General features: G+C 42.0%; 1 protein-coding gene across 1 annotated transcript; it reads left to right on the forward strand.

Annotated features, from left to right (window-relative positions):
- On the forward strand, positions 5,146-7,543 carry LOC8071841. The gene is made up of 2 exons (XM_002449398.2): positions 5,146-7,044; positions 7,439-7,543. Exons 1-2 carry the CDS (start codon positions 5,146-5,148, stop codon positions 7,541-7,543), a joined length of 2,004 nt encoding a protein of 667 aa, XP_002449443.2.

Here is a 16,167-nt window from a genome sequence, read left to right on the forward strand (position 1 = left end):
AGAGCGAGGATTACCTTTAATTATTTTATTTAGAATTGGGACAGATTAAATTAAGGGGGAAAGTAAGCAATGATATGAAATGAACATGATGCATGCACGAACTTACGATCTCACAAACTTAGAAAACAAAGGTTAACACTAAGCGGTATATGCGGTGGCACACAACGTTCTCCCATAACGTAACTAGCGTTCTAAGCGAGAACGTGGTTAGGGTACCTGCAGAAAACTCATTTCAGCCCACACATAGTATGATCGTGCAGAATAGGAATTTAAAACTAGGCACTTCGCACACACAGACACCCGTCCATGCATGCGATGTGTCACTACCCACATCATCGCCCTTTTGACGGCATCGCCTCTCAGGACGGAATTCCCAGCATGCGGTACTGTTCCCAAGACACACCAACATGTGTGCATGACACAGCACCTGACAACACTTCCCTAGACCGGCAGTGTATCCGATCATGCTCTCACAACTCCCACTTACCATGGCGTAGAGGAAGAATTGATCCATACATTACCACTCAAATGAATGGCACTCATACTATTGCACGCCGTATGAGCGACGAAATAAAAATATGATGCATTAACCCCCAAGTCAGTACTTAGCTAGCCACCTTAGAGTCCTTAACTGGGCATAAAGGCTATGACCATGGCACACTAGATAATTTTCCCAAAACTTAGTTTAACACCTTGATCATTATTAATTAATTAATAAAATCTTTTACTAAACTGGTTTAGACTTTTGTTTAAAACATACTTATGAACAGTAACTCGCTAAACCTTGCTCCGATGCCAGCTGTAACAGAACCGACCAAATTATAAGAGATTAAGCCTAATAGTGACTATTTGCATAGTCGAACCATCACGCTTAAGCCCATATAATCCCGGTAGTCCATGAAATCCCGATGGATTTCAAACCACACATCGCATGTAGCCAAGATCGTAATAAGTTTAGCGGCCGCCATCCATAAGTACATCCAAATTACAACATTCATGAAACACATCGGAGTACTTAAGTTATTACAAACCAAGTTCTTCAAGTAGCGGAAGTTTCATAGTTCGAAATTACAACACACACGATAAATCTGATACAGTGCCATAGTTTGGTCATTCCCACAAAAGCAAAGGAAGAGACGGAGTGACCATCGCCCTTGGTCTAATCATCACCCATAGCTGGGTACAGACAGAGGATGCAATAACCATAGTACATTTGACCATCTGCAAAACAACATGGGAATAGAACCCTGAGTACGAGAAGGTACTCAGCTAGACTTACCCGTCATAAACTTAAAATAGAGACTCATCAAGGATCATGAAGGCTATTTGGTGGGGTAGCTGACAACCATTTTGCAAAGATCGCAAGGTTATATTACCCGAACCTACATAAATCTTTTCTTCTTTTAACCTGCTCAAGTTGAAAGTATCATTATCTATTATCTAGGTTTGCTCCTGTGCTATTACAAGCAAGTATGAGACTATGATAGTACCTCATCACAGCAGTCATAAACCCGTTTCATTATAACCCAAGTGTTCCATAGTCGTTACTACGAGGACGAAGCTCATGTCAAGTGCTCACTATCCAGGAGCGATGGCGATTCGAATCGATTTCTAACCAGCTGGCGAGGTATTCCCCACACAAACCACACTCACTGATCAAGTGAGCTACAGATCACCGTATTACACTATCCAGGACCAATTCGCGGGTTCGGCAGGCACCGCCAGTACCCGAGGACCGTTCCGGCGACCGAGGTATCCAAGGTATACCAAGGTTGCGCGCCACGCCCTCGTCGTTCTCCTCAACCACCACCAATACAGCGCATGGCGGCTCGATTCCCGGCCCGGATAGTGTTCAGGCTTCGCGGTCGGAACGACTTATCCTTCCAGCTAAGTGTGGGGCATGCGTTCAACATGACAAGAGGGCCGTCAACGATCGGTCCTTAATCGACACAGGCAGGGGCACTATGGGCAACCCACCATAAGACCCTGCCCGGTCTCCAATTACATTCCACACTTGGTTATTTCTTTCCCCAAGTAACCACTGCTTAATCAAGCAGGTATCCACCTATATCTCGCAGGTGACAGGACATCACCCGACTTCTACCGGACTAAGCAAGCTAAGCATAGACTCCGCGCCTATCTACATAGGACAAGGTAGATAAACGAGTAGGGATAACAAGGAGTACATATGCAGCAAAGGTATCAGGCAACTCCTACCACTTAAATGCAGTAGTAGAACAAGTATAGTGCATCACATAAGTTAGCGAGAATAGGGAGACTTAGAATGCTCCGGGGCTTGCCTTTCTCAAACGTGCTGGGTCGGTGATCCGGACACTCCTGCAGTTCCTCTCCGGGTTCCTGTGCTTCCGGAGGTTCCTGCTCCTGAAGCTCCTCGGGTTCCTCGGTTCCCACCTCGTTCTCCTGCGAGCCTGTATGATGCATATATGCTCATGAGTGGAGTGCGAGATGCCCGAGTGGATGCTTATATGAGAGAGTACCAAAGGAGTCATGTTATGATGCATAGGTAATGCACTTGGTCATGCTTATTACAAGGTAGTCAACATCATCCAAGAATAAACAATTGAATCAAACATCTATTACATTCTCTTCTATAATTATTTTTCAAATGCAACCAGCAACCTCCATGATGCTTCAAAGATACACCAAACCCAACTTATTCCATTCAACCTATATATACAACCATTCATAGTTTTCTTTATTCATTTCTAAGCCCATTAAAAATCACATGCAATTCTGTTCATCAATAAATTCCACAAAAATGACAGGAGACTACCAGCTAAGCATAAAGTCTACTGTAAATTTTTCATGATTTTTGGATACTTATTTTGAGCCACAAAAATCACAAGATTAATTGATAAGGCAAGTAAAATCACTCTACTGGGATACAAGTGTTAAACCACAGATTTCATATTTTTACAATTTGCATAATATCATAAGCAACATCCACAAATTTTTCCAGATTTATTGCATGACCCATTTAATTACTAAAAATCATAAAGTACTGCCATGCAAGCATTTAAATTACCATAAATTCATTTATACACTAAATAATATGTACCCACTTTTTCCCAGTGAGCAAACACACATGCAAAGCCAACAAATCAAGTTTCACATTTTTCTGAGCCATATTTCATTTACTATGCATTTTCCAAGTTTAACAAAATCATGGATAAAATATATTCACACAGAAACGTTGCTCCAACATGACATGCAATTACATCAAACTGTAGATCTGGAAATATAGAGCACACCAAAATTTATTTCATTCAATTTGGAGCTGTAGAACTCAAGATATAGATTTTACAACTTTAAATCAATTTCTGGAAAATACTTTTTCAAGAAAACCGACGAAAAACGCTACGCACACCCAGATCTACACCCACCGGGGTACCCCTGCGACTGACAGTGGGTCCCCGACCCCACCAGTCAGCGAGACCGAGAGGGAGCTCACCTCCGACGAGCGGATCTCGCCGGCGGTGAGGTCTCCGGCCACGGGGTGAGCACCAACGTGCTCCCCGCAGCAAGACGCACCCAACGGTACCCTTGGATCGACCAGAGGGCGGCCGTTACACCTCCGGCGAGCATGCATGGCGGCACGGCGGCGCTGCTCGCCGTGGCCAGGCTGCTCCGGCGCGGTAGAGCGTGCGCAAACGCCTCTCCGAGCTTCCTCACCTTCCTACCGACCTAGTGCAACAGAGAACGAGCGAAAAGACGCAGGGAAACGCTAGATCCGTCGCGGCGGAGTACTCCGGCGAGCTCGGGGTAACTCCAGCGAGCGATTCACGGTGCTCGACGGACTCTCACCTCGGTAGAACGTTCGCACGAGCTTACCCTAGCGACGGCGAGTGCCCTGGTGCTCTCGGCGTCGAGCTTGAGGCTCTGGTGTGGCCGGCGACGAGCGGCGGAGCTCTCTCCGGCAATGGCGCGCGGAGGAGCGGCTGCTGCTGCGCGGTGCGAGCGGAGGAGGAAGGAGAAGGAGGGCGCGGGGGACAGAACGGGCGAAATGGTCTGGGAGCCTGCGCCGGCGTCCCGACCAGGGGGGTTGGAGGCCGGCCGCGGCGCGTCCAACGCCGGCGTACGGCCGCCACGTGGCCGGCGCCGGGTGGAGCGAGGCGCGTCCGCGCGCGGGAGGGAGAGGGAGAGGGGAGGCAGGCCGGGTCGCTTGCTGGGCCGAAAGGGAAGCGGGGTTGGCCCAGCAGCGCCTGCCCCTTTCTCTTTTTTTTTTGAATTTCTTTTCTCCAAATTCTTTCTAAATTCATTTGGACCAATTTAAAATCATTTTCACCTCTTGCTCCCAAAAACAAAGTTGTTCCAAATTAAAAACTCTACAACATTGCTTTGACAAGCATGACCAAATTCCAAACAAAATCTGAATTACAAGTTAAAACTCAGCTCTAGGTTTTAAATAAATTCATTTTGGAAAAGTTTGTATAAATTCCATTTCTCAAATTTCTATAGCTCCAAAAATTGCACAAAAATGTTCTTAATTCTTCTTACACATAAAGCAACCTAATTTGAATATTTCACAATTTTAGAAACAAACATCACATTTTTAACATAATTAAAGCACATAAAATCATAATTTGAAAAGAGTGTCATGCTGATGATGCTTACGCTTGATGGAAATGCTTATGCACGACTTTGATGAGACTAAGTGCATGCTTAACACCTAGGGTGTTACACATGGTGGATGGAGAGTGTCGCTTTCAGTACCCTCGACAGTTCTGTGAGGCAACCCAACAAGGAAAGGACTCCTATCCAACCTATAGGAGAAGGGATGATGGACGTCGAGTCAGGATTAGGATAGCAGAGTTAGATAACAGGTGGGTAGTGCCATACAACCCTGGTCTACTAATGAGGTACAACTGCCATATAAATGTTGAAGCGTGCTCAAGCATTAAAGCAGTGAAATATATATTTAAGTATGTATATAAAGGTCACGATCAAGCATCATTCTCAGTAAATGCAGACCAAAATGATAGAGACGATGGTGTCATTAATGAGATACAACAGTACAGGAATGCTAGGTACATATCTCCACCAGAAGCCGTGTACAAGATATTTGGTTTCCCAATGTTTGGAGTTTATCCGGCTGTATTGCAACTCCAACTTCATTTGCCCGACATGCAGTCAGTGACATACAATGATGAGGAAAACCTAGAGGATGTTGTGAGGCGCCCAGGATCTAATAGGACTACACTAACAGAATATTTTAGTAGAAACCGTGAAGATAGGGTAGCAAGGAAAATATTATACAGAGAGTTTCCAGAACACTATCGTTGGATCACAGGGAGAAAAGTATGGCAAGGAAGAAAACAATCATCAGGACAGATAGGCCAGATTGTCTATGCTAACCCTGCTGAGGGGGAGAGATACTTCCTAAGAGTTTTACTGAATCATGTGAGAGGTGCAACATCATATGAGGATTTAAGAACAGTGGCCGGTGTCACCTACTCTACTTTTAGGGAAGCATGTGAGAAAAGAGGGCTAATCGAGACAGACCAATCAATCAATGACTGCTTGACTGAGGCCACCACATTTCAAATGCCATGTGCCTTGCGAAGGTTGTTTGCTACCATACTTGTATTCTGTGAGGACACTGACATACGTGGACTATGGGCCAAGCATAAGGATGCTCTAGGTGAAGACTTCAGCCGGGACAACGACAACACATTTATAGTGGAGCAAATGGTGCTCAGAGACATACGTGATATGCTTCACTCAATGGGGAAAGATATTAGAGATTATGGTCTGCCACCTATTTCTGATGAGGGTCCAAGCTCTGTTGACATGATGAGGGAGGTTACAGATGAACAGAATATCCCTATAGACCAAGATCACTTAGATATTTTTGATTCTCTTAATAAGGAGCAGAGAGAAGGGTTTGATGAAATCATTCAACATGTCTTTGCCAATAAGAGCCAGGTTTTTTTTGTGGATGGTCCAGGAGGCACGGGGAAGACGTTTCTATACAAGGCCCTCCTTGCTAGAGTTCGGTCTAGAGGATTAATTGCCATTGCAACAGCCACATCTGGTATAGCCGCATCAATATTGCCTGGAGGACGCACTGCACACTCCAGATTTAAAATACCAATTAAAATTGGAGACAACAGCATGTGCAGCTTTACAAAACAAAGTGGTACTGCAGAGTTGCTTCGTAGGGCATCTTTGATTATTTGGGATGAAGTTGCCATGACTAAGCGTCAGTGTGTAGAGACACTTGATAGGTCCCTCCAGGATATCATGGAATGTGCTTTGCCATTTGGAGGAAAGGTCATTGTATTTGGTGGAGACTTTAGACAAGTTCTACCTGTGGTGACACGTGGGACAAGAGCACAGGTAACTGATGCTACTTTGCAAAGATCCTATTTATGGGATAAAATAAGGAAGATAAGATTGTCACGGAACATGAGAGCACAGTCAGACCCTTGGTTTTCTGAGTACCTGCTACGAATTGGAAATGGAACCGAGGAAACCATTGGAGATGATTACGTCCGGCTCCCTGATGACATTGTGATTGGTTATACTGACACAGAGGTGGCAGTCAACCAACTTATTCAAGATGTTTTCCCATCACTTGAAGAACATGCAACATCAGCCGCCTATATGAGTTCCCGTGCCATTCTATCGACCAAAAATGACCATGTTGATCGGCTGAATGCAATGATGATTGAGAGGTTTCCAGGTGACGAAAAGGTTTACCACAGCTTTGACACTGTTGTTGATGATCCTCAGAATCACTTCCCTATTGATTTTTTGAATTCAATAACTCCAAATGGACTCCCCCCACAAGAGCTTAAGCTAAAAATCAATTGTCCTGTGATTCTTCTCCGCAATCTTGATCCAAACAATGGCTTGTGCAATGGAACAAGGCTCATGGTTAGAGCATTGCAAGACAATGCAATTGATGCTGAGATCGTTGCTGGACAACATGCACGGAAAAGGGTGTTCATACCAAGGCTTCCATTGTCTCCCTCAGATGATATTTCTCTTCCTTTCAAGTTCAAGAGAAAACAATTCCCAGTGCGCTTGAGTTTTGCCATGATGATAAATAAATCACAGGGACAAACCATTCCTAATGTTGGGATCTACCTTCCGGAACCCGTGTTCTCGCATGGACAACTCTATGTTGGTTTGTCAAGGGGGGTGTCAAGAGCAACAACAAGAATTTTGGCAAAACCAAAAGAGGATTTGGATCCTACAGGGAAGAGCACTAAGAATATAGTTTACAAAGACGTCCTAAGTTGGTGACTGACGGTGTGTGTACTCAACCCATTTTATCAATTCTCATGTAAAATTATATTGTTGGCAACTTCCCAAAAAATTATATTGTTGGCCGTGTGCTTGATATTTTAATTCTGTAGCATCAGAAAGTCCTATCTGTCTCTTATATGATGTTTGGGTTCCAAACTTTCAGGTTCATCTGACTGTTCTGGGAGCATTTGTCAATAAATGGAAGAAAAGGCAGGTTCTTGTAGCACATCTGACAACAGTCAGGAAGGCAGTACTGGAGCATGGCTGATGGCCGGCGAGGAGGTAGTGTGAACTTCAAAAGTTTGTATCAGTCTTGGACCTAAGCCCAGGGTAGTACAATCTGTTCTCTGAATCATCTTACTTTTTTTTGCAAAACTGAACCTTAAAGTGTATTCAATGGTACAACTTTATCAGACGACGCCATGTTCATATGCTGTTGATTCTGCTTGTTTTATGCCGGAATACATGTAAGCACCCGAGCTTCCTCCTAATGATGCTAAAAGAGCTTTATGTTCTTTGGATTTCTGAGTTTCCTTGTAATGCAGTGCTAGCTCTTCCAAGTAATATTCTAGACTTAACTGAAATAGAAAACAAGGATGCTGATTCTGCTTGGTTCACACCATTGAAGGAGTTCACTAAGGATTGAATTCTTGGCCGACATTGTGACAAGCCGAGCAAACGAACGTTTCAACAGCCTCCCTGAAGATCTCCAATACATGATTAAGGAGTTAGGCAAAATGTAACTTACATGGTTCATAACAGAAATAACTTTACCTTATTATTATGCAGTAAAAGTTAAACTATGAAAGGATATTGGTTGTTTTTATAAACATCTCCAAGATTAAGCCGTAGCGTTAGCACGGGCAGTGATGGTGCTCTTTACTCATTCCTTGCGAGCCCCACCTCCAGAGGAACCTTCTCCAGCACCGGGGTTGCGGTTACCCCCACCACGCATTTGCACCATTTGCATGCGTCAACGATAAGAAGTCGTTAGGAGTTGCCATCAATCGGTAGACATTTGTAAAATTGTGCCACACTGAATTTACTGATGGGGATAAATTCACACAATAAACAGAGGCACAATAACTCATCATCCACACACAACCTCGCTAACTGATTACTTAACATTTAGCCAACAGGGTTCGCATACATCCAAAATTGTCAGCATACATACACTGGACTTTCAGCATCAACACAACTCAAGCACATAAAGTCTTACACATACAAGATCCAACAGGTTACAAACACATGTTATGCAACAACAACAAAAGAAGAAGGACTAGCTCTAGAGCCCTAGCATCTACTCGCTATGATCACTGTCCATACCAAAACCTTCCTCTTCCTCGTCTCCACTAGCGGCTGCCTCTATCTCTGGGTCCTCGTCCATCTCATCCTCAGAGTCTAACTCAGCTGCTCCAGGTAGGTGGTGAGGAAGGAGCTGGTTATGCAGCTGGTGGATCTCCTCATGTAGGTTCTCATTGTACTCCTCAGCATTAGCTAGCTGCTGCTCAAGCTACAGCTGTCAGGCTCTCACGGTATCCTCCTCGTGCCAGGCTTCATTCCTCTGACCAAGCACATGAACTAGAATGCGCTCGCAGTTCCTGTGAGCTGTGGTCACCCTATCCCTCTGCTCTCTCACTGCTAGTAGATCCTGACTTAGCACACTGTTCTGCTGGACTGCCTGGTCCCTCTCTAGAGTCATACGAGCCAACTCTGTCTATAGCCTCTCAACCTTACTATCAAACTCATGCTGCAGTTGGCTCATCCTGAACTGTCAGTAGAGATCCAGACAAGTGTCCCAAACAGTGCTATAGACCCCCATAGGTCTTCATCATGGCAAACATAGCGCTCATAGCTATACTGTGACTGTGCTGATCCTCATCCGCACTTCTCTACAGAGCATTCACCTTGGGCTGATCCCACACCGAAGTGTAGGGGTCACCCTGGGGAAACACCCTAGCGAAGGCATGGGCCAGCTCCTACGGAAACCTCTCCATGATGTCCTTCAAAACAGCAAAAGCAGCCCTGCTGGCACCATGGAAAGACGTGCTGCCTCGGGACTCGAATACCTAGCCACCATAGGTGGGGTCTGTTGACACTTGCTAACACCACTTGAATACTAGGTTGTCATCCCCAGCATGGCACTAGAGTGTATTATGGTATTTATACGCACATAGATAATCCGCAAGCGCACGGATACCGTTGAAGCTTTTACCCGGTTAAAGGTTTTATCGTATCCATAGGGAAACGGGAGAACTGATCTATGCTCTAACTTAACCAGGATAGATAGATAAGTGTAAATAGGAAAGATGGTAGAATTGAATAAGAACAATATTAAAGATAAGATAACAGTGAGTGATAATATGGGAATAGAGAGTAGAGCAATTCTAGTATATGGGCGATGGTAGCAGAATAGAGAGGATAACGATGGTTTCTCTACTTCAAAGGGGTATGTCTATGTCTGGGACGAACCACGTGATAAGAGTACACCACAAAGGATGCTTATCCTTAGGCCGATAAATCCTACCCATCCTGCTAACGAGAGGTGGACTACAGAGGACCAACGTAACTGTCACCTACGCGGCCAACCACACGATCCAGCTAGACAGGGGATATCCACAAGTAATCTAGGTCTAAGCACCACGCTTACACCTATACTACAACTCTCACCTATAGCGTCCTATAGATTAGAATACTCAAAAGAGTTGTGAACCAGAACATACATAATTAGTAATTCCATAATGAATTAGAAGTAGATTACCAGAGTCATCCCATGAGCAAGCTTGAGTAGAGCTTGATCATGACGAAGTACAACCGGAGGAAGAACCGACAGGCCGGCCTCTCCTCTAATCCTCCTTCGCTCTCCATCCTGCTACTATCTAGATCTACTCTAGTTTAGAGAAGAGAGGAGAGCTCTCATCTCTAAACCCTAGCTTTAGCTCTGTCTATGAATAATGAATAATGATAAAGGGGTGCCTCCTCTAGGGGCTAGGGGGTCTGGTTATATAGTCCCCACAAGTGAACCTGGGTCGTCGGATCAAACCGACATTGATTGAACGGTTATTCTTGATCCTTTAGGTCGGTGGAGCATAATCCGCGAGGTTGAACGTGATTGGCCACTGTAGCAGGGCGAGCGCCCTAAGGACTTGGGCGAGCGCCCAGGTCCTGGCTCGATTCGGCCTCCGCTTCCTTCCCGTGGCTTGTAGAGTCTTCTAGATGTAAGATAATTGCGCGGCATGTTAATATCTCTATGTAATCCCGACGTGTGGGCCTTTCTTCCGTATTTCCTGATAACCCCCTGCAGAAATAGACAAACACCAAATCTCGTGGACCCTAAGTTTAGATGTTGGTTGTATTTGGATCCTTTTCTTTATTTATTTGATAATTAAATTTGATACTTAAGGACCGTCAACAAACTCCCCCAAGCTTACCTCTTGCTCGTCCCTGAGCAAGGATAGACTCAGCAATGGATCAGAAGTTGTTGCAATATCTTAAAAATTTGACGGTACACATGCTTTTAAATAAGATCTCATCTCTGAGTTAGAGTAAACTGTCAAGAACTAAAACTTACTTACTTTACCTTTCACCATGGGACTTGTAACCATCACTTCTGTCTTGAGTAGTTAAAAGATAGAACAGTCTAGCCAAGTGCCATGTCTCTTATTCTTGATCAGCTATAGCTCTAGAGTTTTTTGCAGATTTTCAAATAAAACTCAGAGATTCCTTGTATGACTCTCCAAATCTCTGTTTTGTGGTATTTCTGGATCCTTACCAAGGCAGTGATGGTATATGCCTTCTCTCAAGATATATGGTATTTGTGGTATAAGGCATAGTGACATTGCCTTCTCTCTCACCCTACTCTAATAAGGCTTTAATATCTGGAGCTCATAGGTGGGAGACAGCTAATACATACTTACAAGACATTTATTGCATATTCAAACCATGGATCCAGAGAAACAAGTCAATAAGTCAAATCAAGATGTGCATGTGTGGCGAATGAATGGTGTATGGTGATGATGGTGATAACAATGGTGGAAGTCTAATTCTACTTTTGCTCTTTTGAGGGGATACATACCTTCCTTGCTTTTTGAAACTTTATGAGGAGAATGAGATGCTCTATCTTTCATTTTTTTTTATTTCCTCTCAGGTGGGTATCCTGTACCCCTAATTCTACTGTCGGACACTTGTTCATTTTTACCTCTCGTCTCACTCTTTTTCTTTTCTTTCGAGGTTTCGGGCACTTGCCCCTTTTTATTTCCTCGTATATTTTTTCTCTCCTCTTTTTTTTAGAGCACTCATCTCATGAGATAATATAGCAAGTGGTAGTAACAAGATAACTTGAGCATTTATTTCACAAGGGAAAATAGAAATATTTTTGGCTATTCTCTCCCGAATTAGGAGTAGAATATTTTTGGGTGGTTCTTGAGATGGACATGGATGGATATATGTGGATGGTACTTCCGGAGTATAAATAGCATATATGAGTGAATGTGCAAGTGAAATCTTGATTTAACCACATGACAAGCCCCTAAGGGTCTACACAGCTTGACCACACTCAATGCTCATAAGCAGTAAATAGTAAATGTGTGGCTCAAAGTCTAGCAAGCATGTATATATGGCTGTGGTAGGAATTTAAACTTTCATCATATAGGAACTCATCATGCAATATTTTAAAGATTTTTCAAAGATAAAATTGTCCAGAATTCTAGCATCTCTAGAAAGAGATAAACAGCAGCTCAACCTTCCCATATCATATCCGTTAACAACTTAGATTTCAGATCAAGTTTTTATCCCACAAGTTTAGATCTAGAGCAAGCTTTAAATTATAACAGTTATGTCTAAACTTGAGAGAGAACTTCAAATTTGCAAATTAGGCAGAGCAACTATTCATCATATCCATGCTAGAGTTTTATTATTAAGATTCAGATTAGCATAGCCACTTTATTTATTTATTAAACACATTAAGCAAAAGATATATATAAGCACAAAAGCTTTATTTAGTTTTTCATTGTTTATGTATTTTAATATTCTAATATAATATAAGTATAAAGATAGGTAGAAATACTTAGCGAGATAAATGGGGGTGCTCTCCCCCAAGCTAAATTTTGATGTAATTTCTCTTGATGTAGCTAGCAGGTGGCAGAGGTGTATTTGAAAGTCAGCAGTATTCTGACAGCGATTAGAATGTCCTCCGTCTGCTACTCTTCTTGATTCATAAATTCTGTGGAGCTCAAATGGACAACAAAGCTTGTGGAACTAATTAAGTGTTAGCATAAATATCTAGCCTTCATCGTGTTGAGCTTCCTCAACAAATATTACTCCCTGTTTTTATATTTTTATTTTATAAAGTAGAAAAGAAATATTTATTTTATTTTTATGCCACCACAGTGAAGGTACTTATGGGTTTTATGCCACTCGTATACTCACATGGAGCTTAGTATTTTTTAACATTTTTATTTTCTTTTCAAGATAGCATGATTAACTAATAATCTATTTAAGAAAAGTAAATAATTAAAGGGAAAAGGGAATGCAGAAAGGATAAATATGGATAACTACTGATCTTACCTTCCAGCGAGAGTTCAATGTTTTAAGTCTTCTTAACAAGATTCTCACCGTGTTCATTCTTCAGGTGCGTCATTTGATTCAGGTGCGGACCTTAACGTCTGCACCTCTTGATACGGTGTCACCCATGTTCTTCGTTTGCCCAGCAGTTCGAAGTGCGGCATTGGCAGTAACCTGCTCGGTGTGTTTGAGCTCGTAGATCCAGGTCCTTCATTTGGTAGAGTCTGAGAGTTATAAAACTCCTCCGTGTTTTGCTCAAAGTGTACCTGCTCATAGAGACAAGGCAGAGATCAAGTGCATGGGTCCTGTTGGTGGAAAACACCAACAGAACCTAAAGTGTATTTGTTCTTCTCTAACCCTAAGCATAGTGAGCAAGACAAAGTTGATGGATGCAAAGTTCATGAGTGTAGCACTTATAACATTTGTCAGATTAGATCGCTCAACCTTATGGAAAGATAATCTATCTATGTATATGTCTTTTTCTTTATATCTCTCAATGATTGAATGTGTAACATTTTAGCTCATATGATTAGGAGTGTGGGATCATGGAGGTAGTACTAAGAACAAGGATTAAAGGACTAAACATGTTGAATGAGTTGGGTTGGTTAATCTAGAGTTGTAAATCATACATGTTTGTCTCTTTTATTTATATGAACGCCAGAACCAAGGAGAAGCTTATAAAAGTGATAGTCAAGTACCTTAAGATGTTACCATGCTTGAAAAGTGATGGTACAGTATCACCTTGTGGAAGCTTTCCTTTCTTAGCGGCTGTGCATCGTGTTTGTGGTACCCTCCATGGATCATCTCTCTATGATGAATGAGCTATGTCCTTCTTGTGCAAATTGTTAAACTTCATGTGTCACTCTCTTCGTCTCTGATGTGAGTTTATCTCAGGACTTCCCAAATCGATATTGAAAGTTTTTCTGCAGGGGTTAGTCCGACAAAAATATACCAATGTCTACACAAGCAGTTTTTAGTTCAATAACCGAACTAGACTCCATGTCTAATCAGATTAAGGAAGGCTGTTTAACCTAAGTACCATGCTTAATTTAAAAGCCAATAGAAGTATGTGCAGTACTTCCAAACTAACACTTACTAGTAAATAGACAAAGGTAGCATGACAGTATTTATAGAGATCTAGTCAAGTGGAGATGAAGTAGTGTGATTAGTATTTAACAAATTGAGCATGTCTTAAAGGTAGGGACAACCAACATAGCAACATGGCAAAGAATGTTTTTATGTAAAGTACTCCCCCAAGCTTGAATTTTGTAGAATTCAAGTTTGGATGAATTTAATTCAGTGTTGCATGATGATTGGTTGGACATACCTTGTACTTGCTTGTCATTCATCTGATCTTCTTGTTCCAATCCTAGAAAGGTTAGTGACAAGAATACCCGAAGGAATATTTTTAAAATTATCCTTATATGCTTAATACACAAGGTAATGTTGTAAATAATTAAAAGCTCATGTTACGATCTGATCAGTGCTTATTTCAGGACACCAAGCTTATCCTTGGGAAACCATCAATTTATGTCGGCGAAGTGGTTTCCCTTCCAACACTGACATAAATCAAGATCAACTCAACGAGATCTGCAATGTTTATTATAGACATATGCATTGACAACCGCCCTTTTAAAGTTTTTATAAATAGAAAGGAAGAGGGGGTTGGAGATCTCAAATGTGGTGATGTTGGAGAGACCAATAGATTGGGAAGATGTTGCATATGAGCATGGAGTAAACAAAGTGGCTATGAAATAAATTCCATGCTCATTGATGTTATCTTCGTCTCCAATCTGAATGTTCAGAGTTTCTCTTAGATTGGTCTCACTTATGTCCTCTTCTGTAGTTGGATGAATCTCATCTTCAAAGAGAGTCAAGAACTCACCATTGGAAATTGAACCAAAGTCAGAATTCATTAAGGCTTCTTCCTTATCCATCCATTCTACACATTCTAGCCATTTAGAACTTGTGATCAGGAAAGGGGAGGTGTTAGAATTTTCAATATGGCTTAGCTCTCCTTCACTTGATATGTCATCCTCGACTTCTTCATAATAGGAACCAGGACATTCTCTAAGAGAACCATTATTGCGAGGATTTGAATTATCCCTGCTTGAAGGTCTCTTATGGAACCAGAAGTCTAAACCATCAGCATCTGAAAGATTTAAGGTCGGAATTCCTTCCTCCCTTAGAGAATTTTGGGGTATTGATGGTTTAGGATCGATAGCTAAAGTTTGGAATTGAAGTGGTTGTGATCTAGCTATCGAAACTTCTTCTTCTTGTCTAGGAACTAGTTCTTTCTCTTTCTCAGGGATATAAAAGCTAGGAGACTTTCCACTTAATAAATCAATCAAATTCCAAGCTTCACTAGCAGGTAGGTGATAGAAGGATCCTCTAGAGGCTGTATTCAAGGTTTGCTTATTTTCCCCACTAAGGCCCTCAAAAAAGTGAATTAGAAGAACTTCTTCTAGAATATAAAGCTTTGGGCCAGTGAGAGTAAGGTTAATAAAGCGGTCCCATGATTTCCTAAGAGATTCTTCTTCCAGTTGTCTAAAAGAAATAATCTCACGTCGAAGTTCTGCCACTTTGGAGATTGGAAAATATTTAGAAAGAAAACTACTATATAACTCCTTCCAATCTCCATGAACACTCCCTATTTTGAGTTTGTACCAATGTCTAGCTTTTCCCGTTAAAGAGAACGGAAAGAGCTTCCATTTAAGGGTCTCATCGAACATTCCTTCTATGCGAAGGAGGTCACAGACTCGATAAAACTCTCTTAGGTGGGTGTATGGGTTTTCCTCACTTTCTCCTGAGAAAGGTTGTTTTTGAACAAATTCTATGTATTCGGGGTCTATCTCAAAACTAGATGCTATGATAGGCTTTGAAGATTTTGGTGGTTCGAGATGTGTGCCCGTAGGTCTATGAAATTCATAGATAGACATGTTTGAATTCATGATAGACCAGAGATCAAGGATTAGATAAGAAGAAAGAATAGCAGAGATGAGGCAAAGGATAAAAGGAAAATATATATATTTATTTATATTTTTTTTATTTTTTTTTAGAAAATGATTAAGCTAGTTCGTAGTCAACTCAGCAACCGTTTCCCCGGCAACGGCGCCAAAAATGCTTGTTGACACTTGCTAACACCACTTGAATACTAGGTTGTCATCCCCAGCATGGCACTAGAGTGTACTATGGTATTTATACGCACACAGATAATCCGCAAGCGCACGGATACCGTTGAAGCTTTTACCCGGTTAAAGGTTTTATCGTATCCATAGGGAAACGGGAGAACTGATCTACGCTCTAACTTAACCAGGATAGATAGATAAG

Source organism: Sorghum bicolor, chromosome 5, assembly GCF_000003195.3.
Source record: "Sorghum bicolor cultivar BTx623 chromosome 5, Sorghum_bicolor_NCBIv3, whole genome shotgun sequence".
Taxonomy (NCBI): Eukaryota; Viridiplantae; Streptophyta; class Magnoliopsida; order Poales; family Poaceae; genus Sorghum; species Sorghum bicolor.

Coding starts and splice junctions, on each gene's coding strand:
- LOC8071841 (XM_002449398.2), top strand. CDS start 5,146: ATGCAGTCAGTGACATACAATGATGAGGAAAACCTAGAGGATGTTGTG. Junction 7,045..7,438: donor TCAAGAGAAAACAATTCCCA/GTGCGCTTGAGT, acceptor CCAAACTTTCAG/GTTCATCTGACTGTTCTGGG.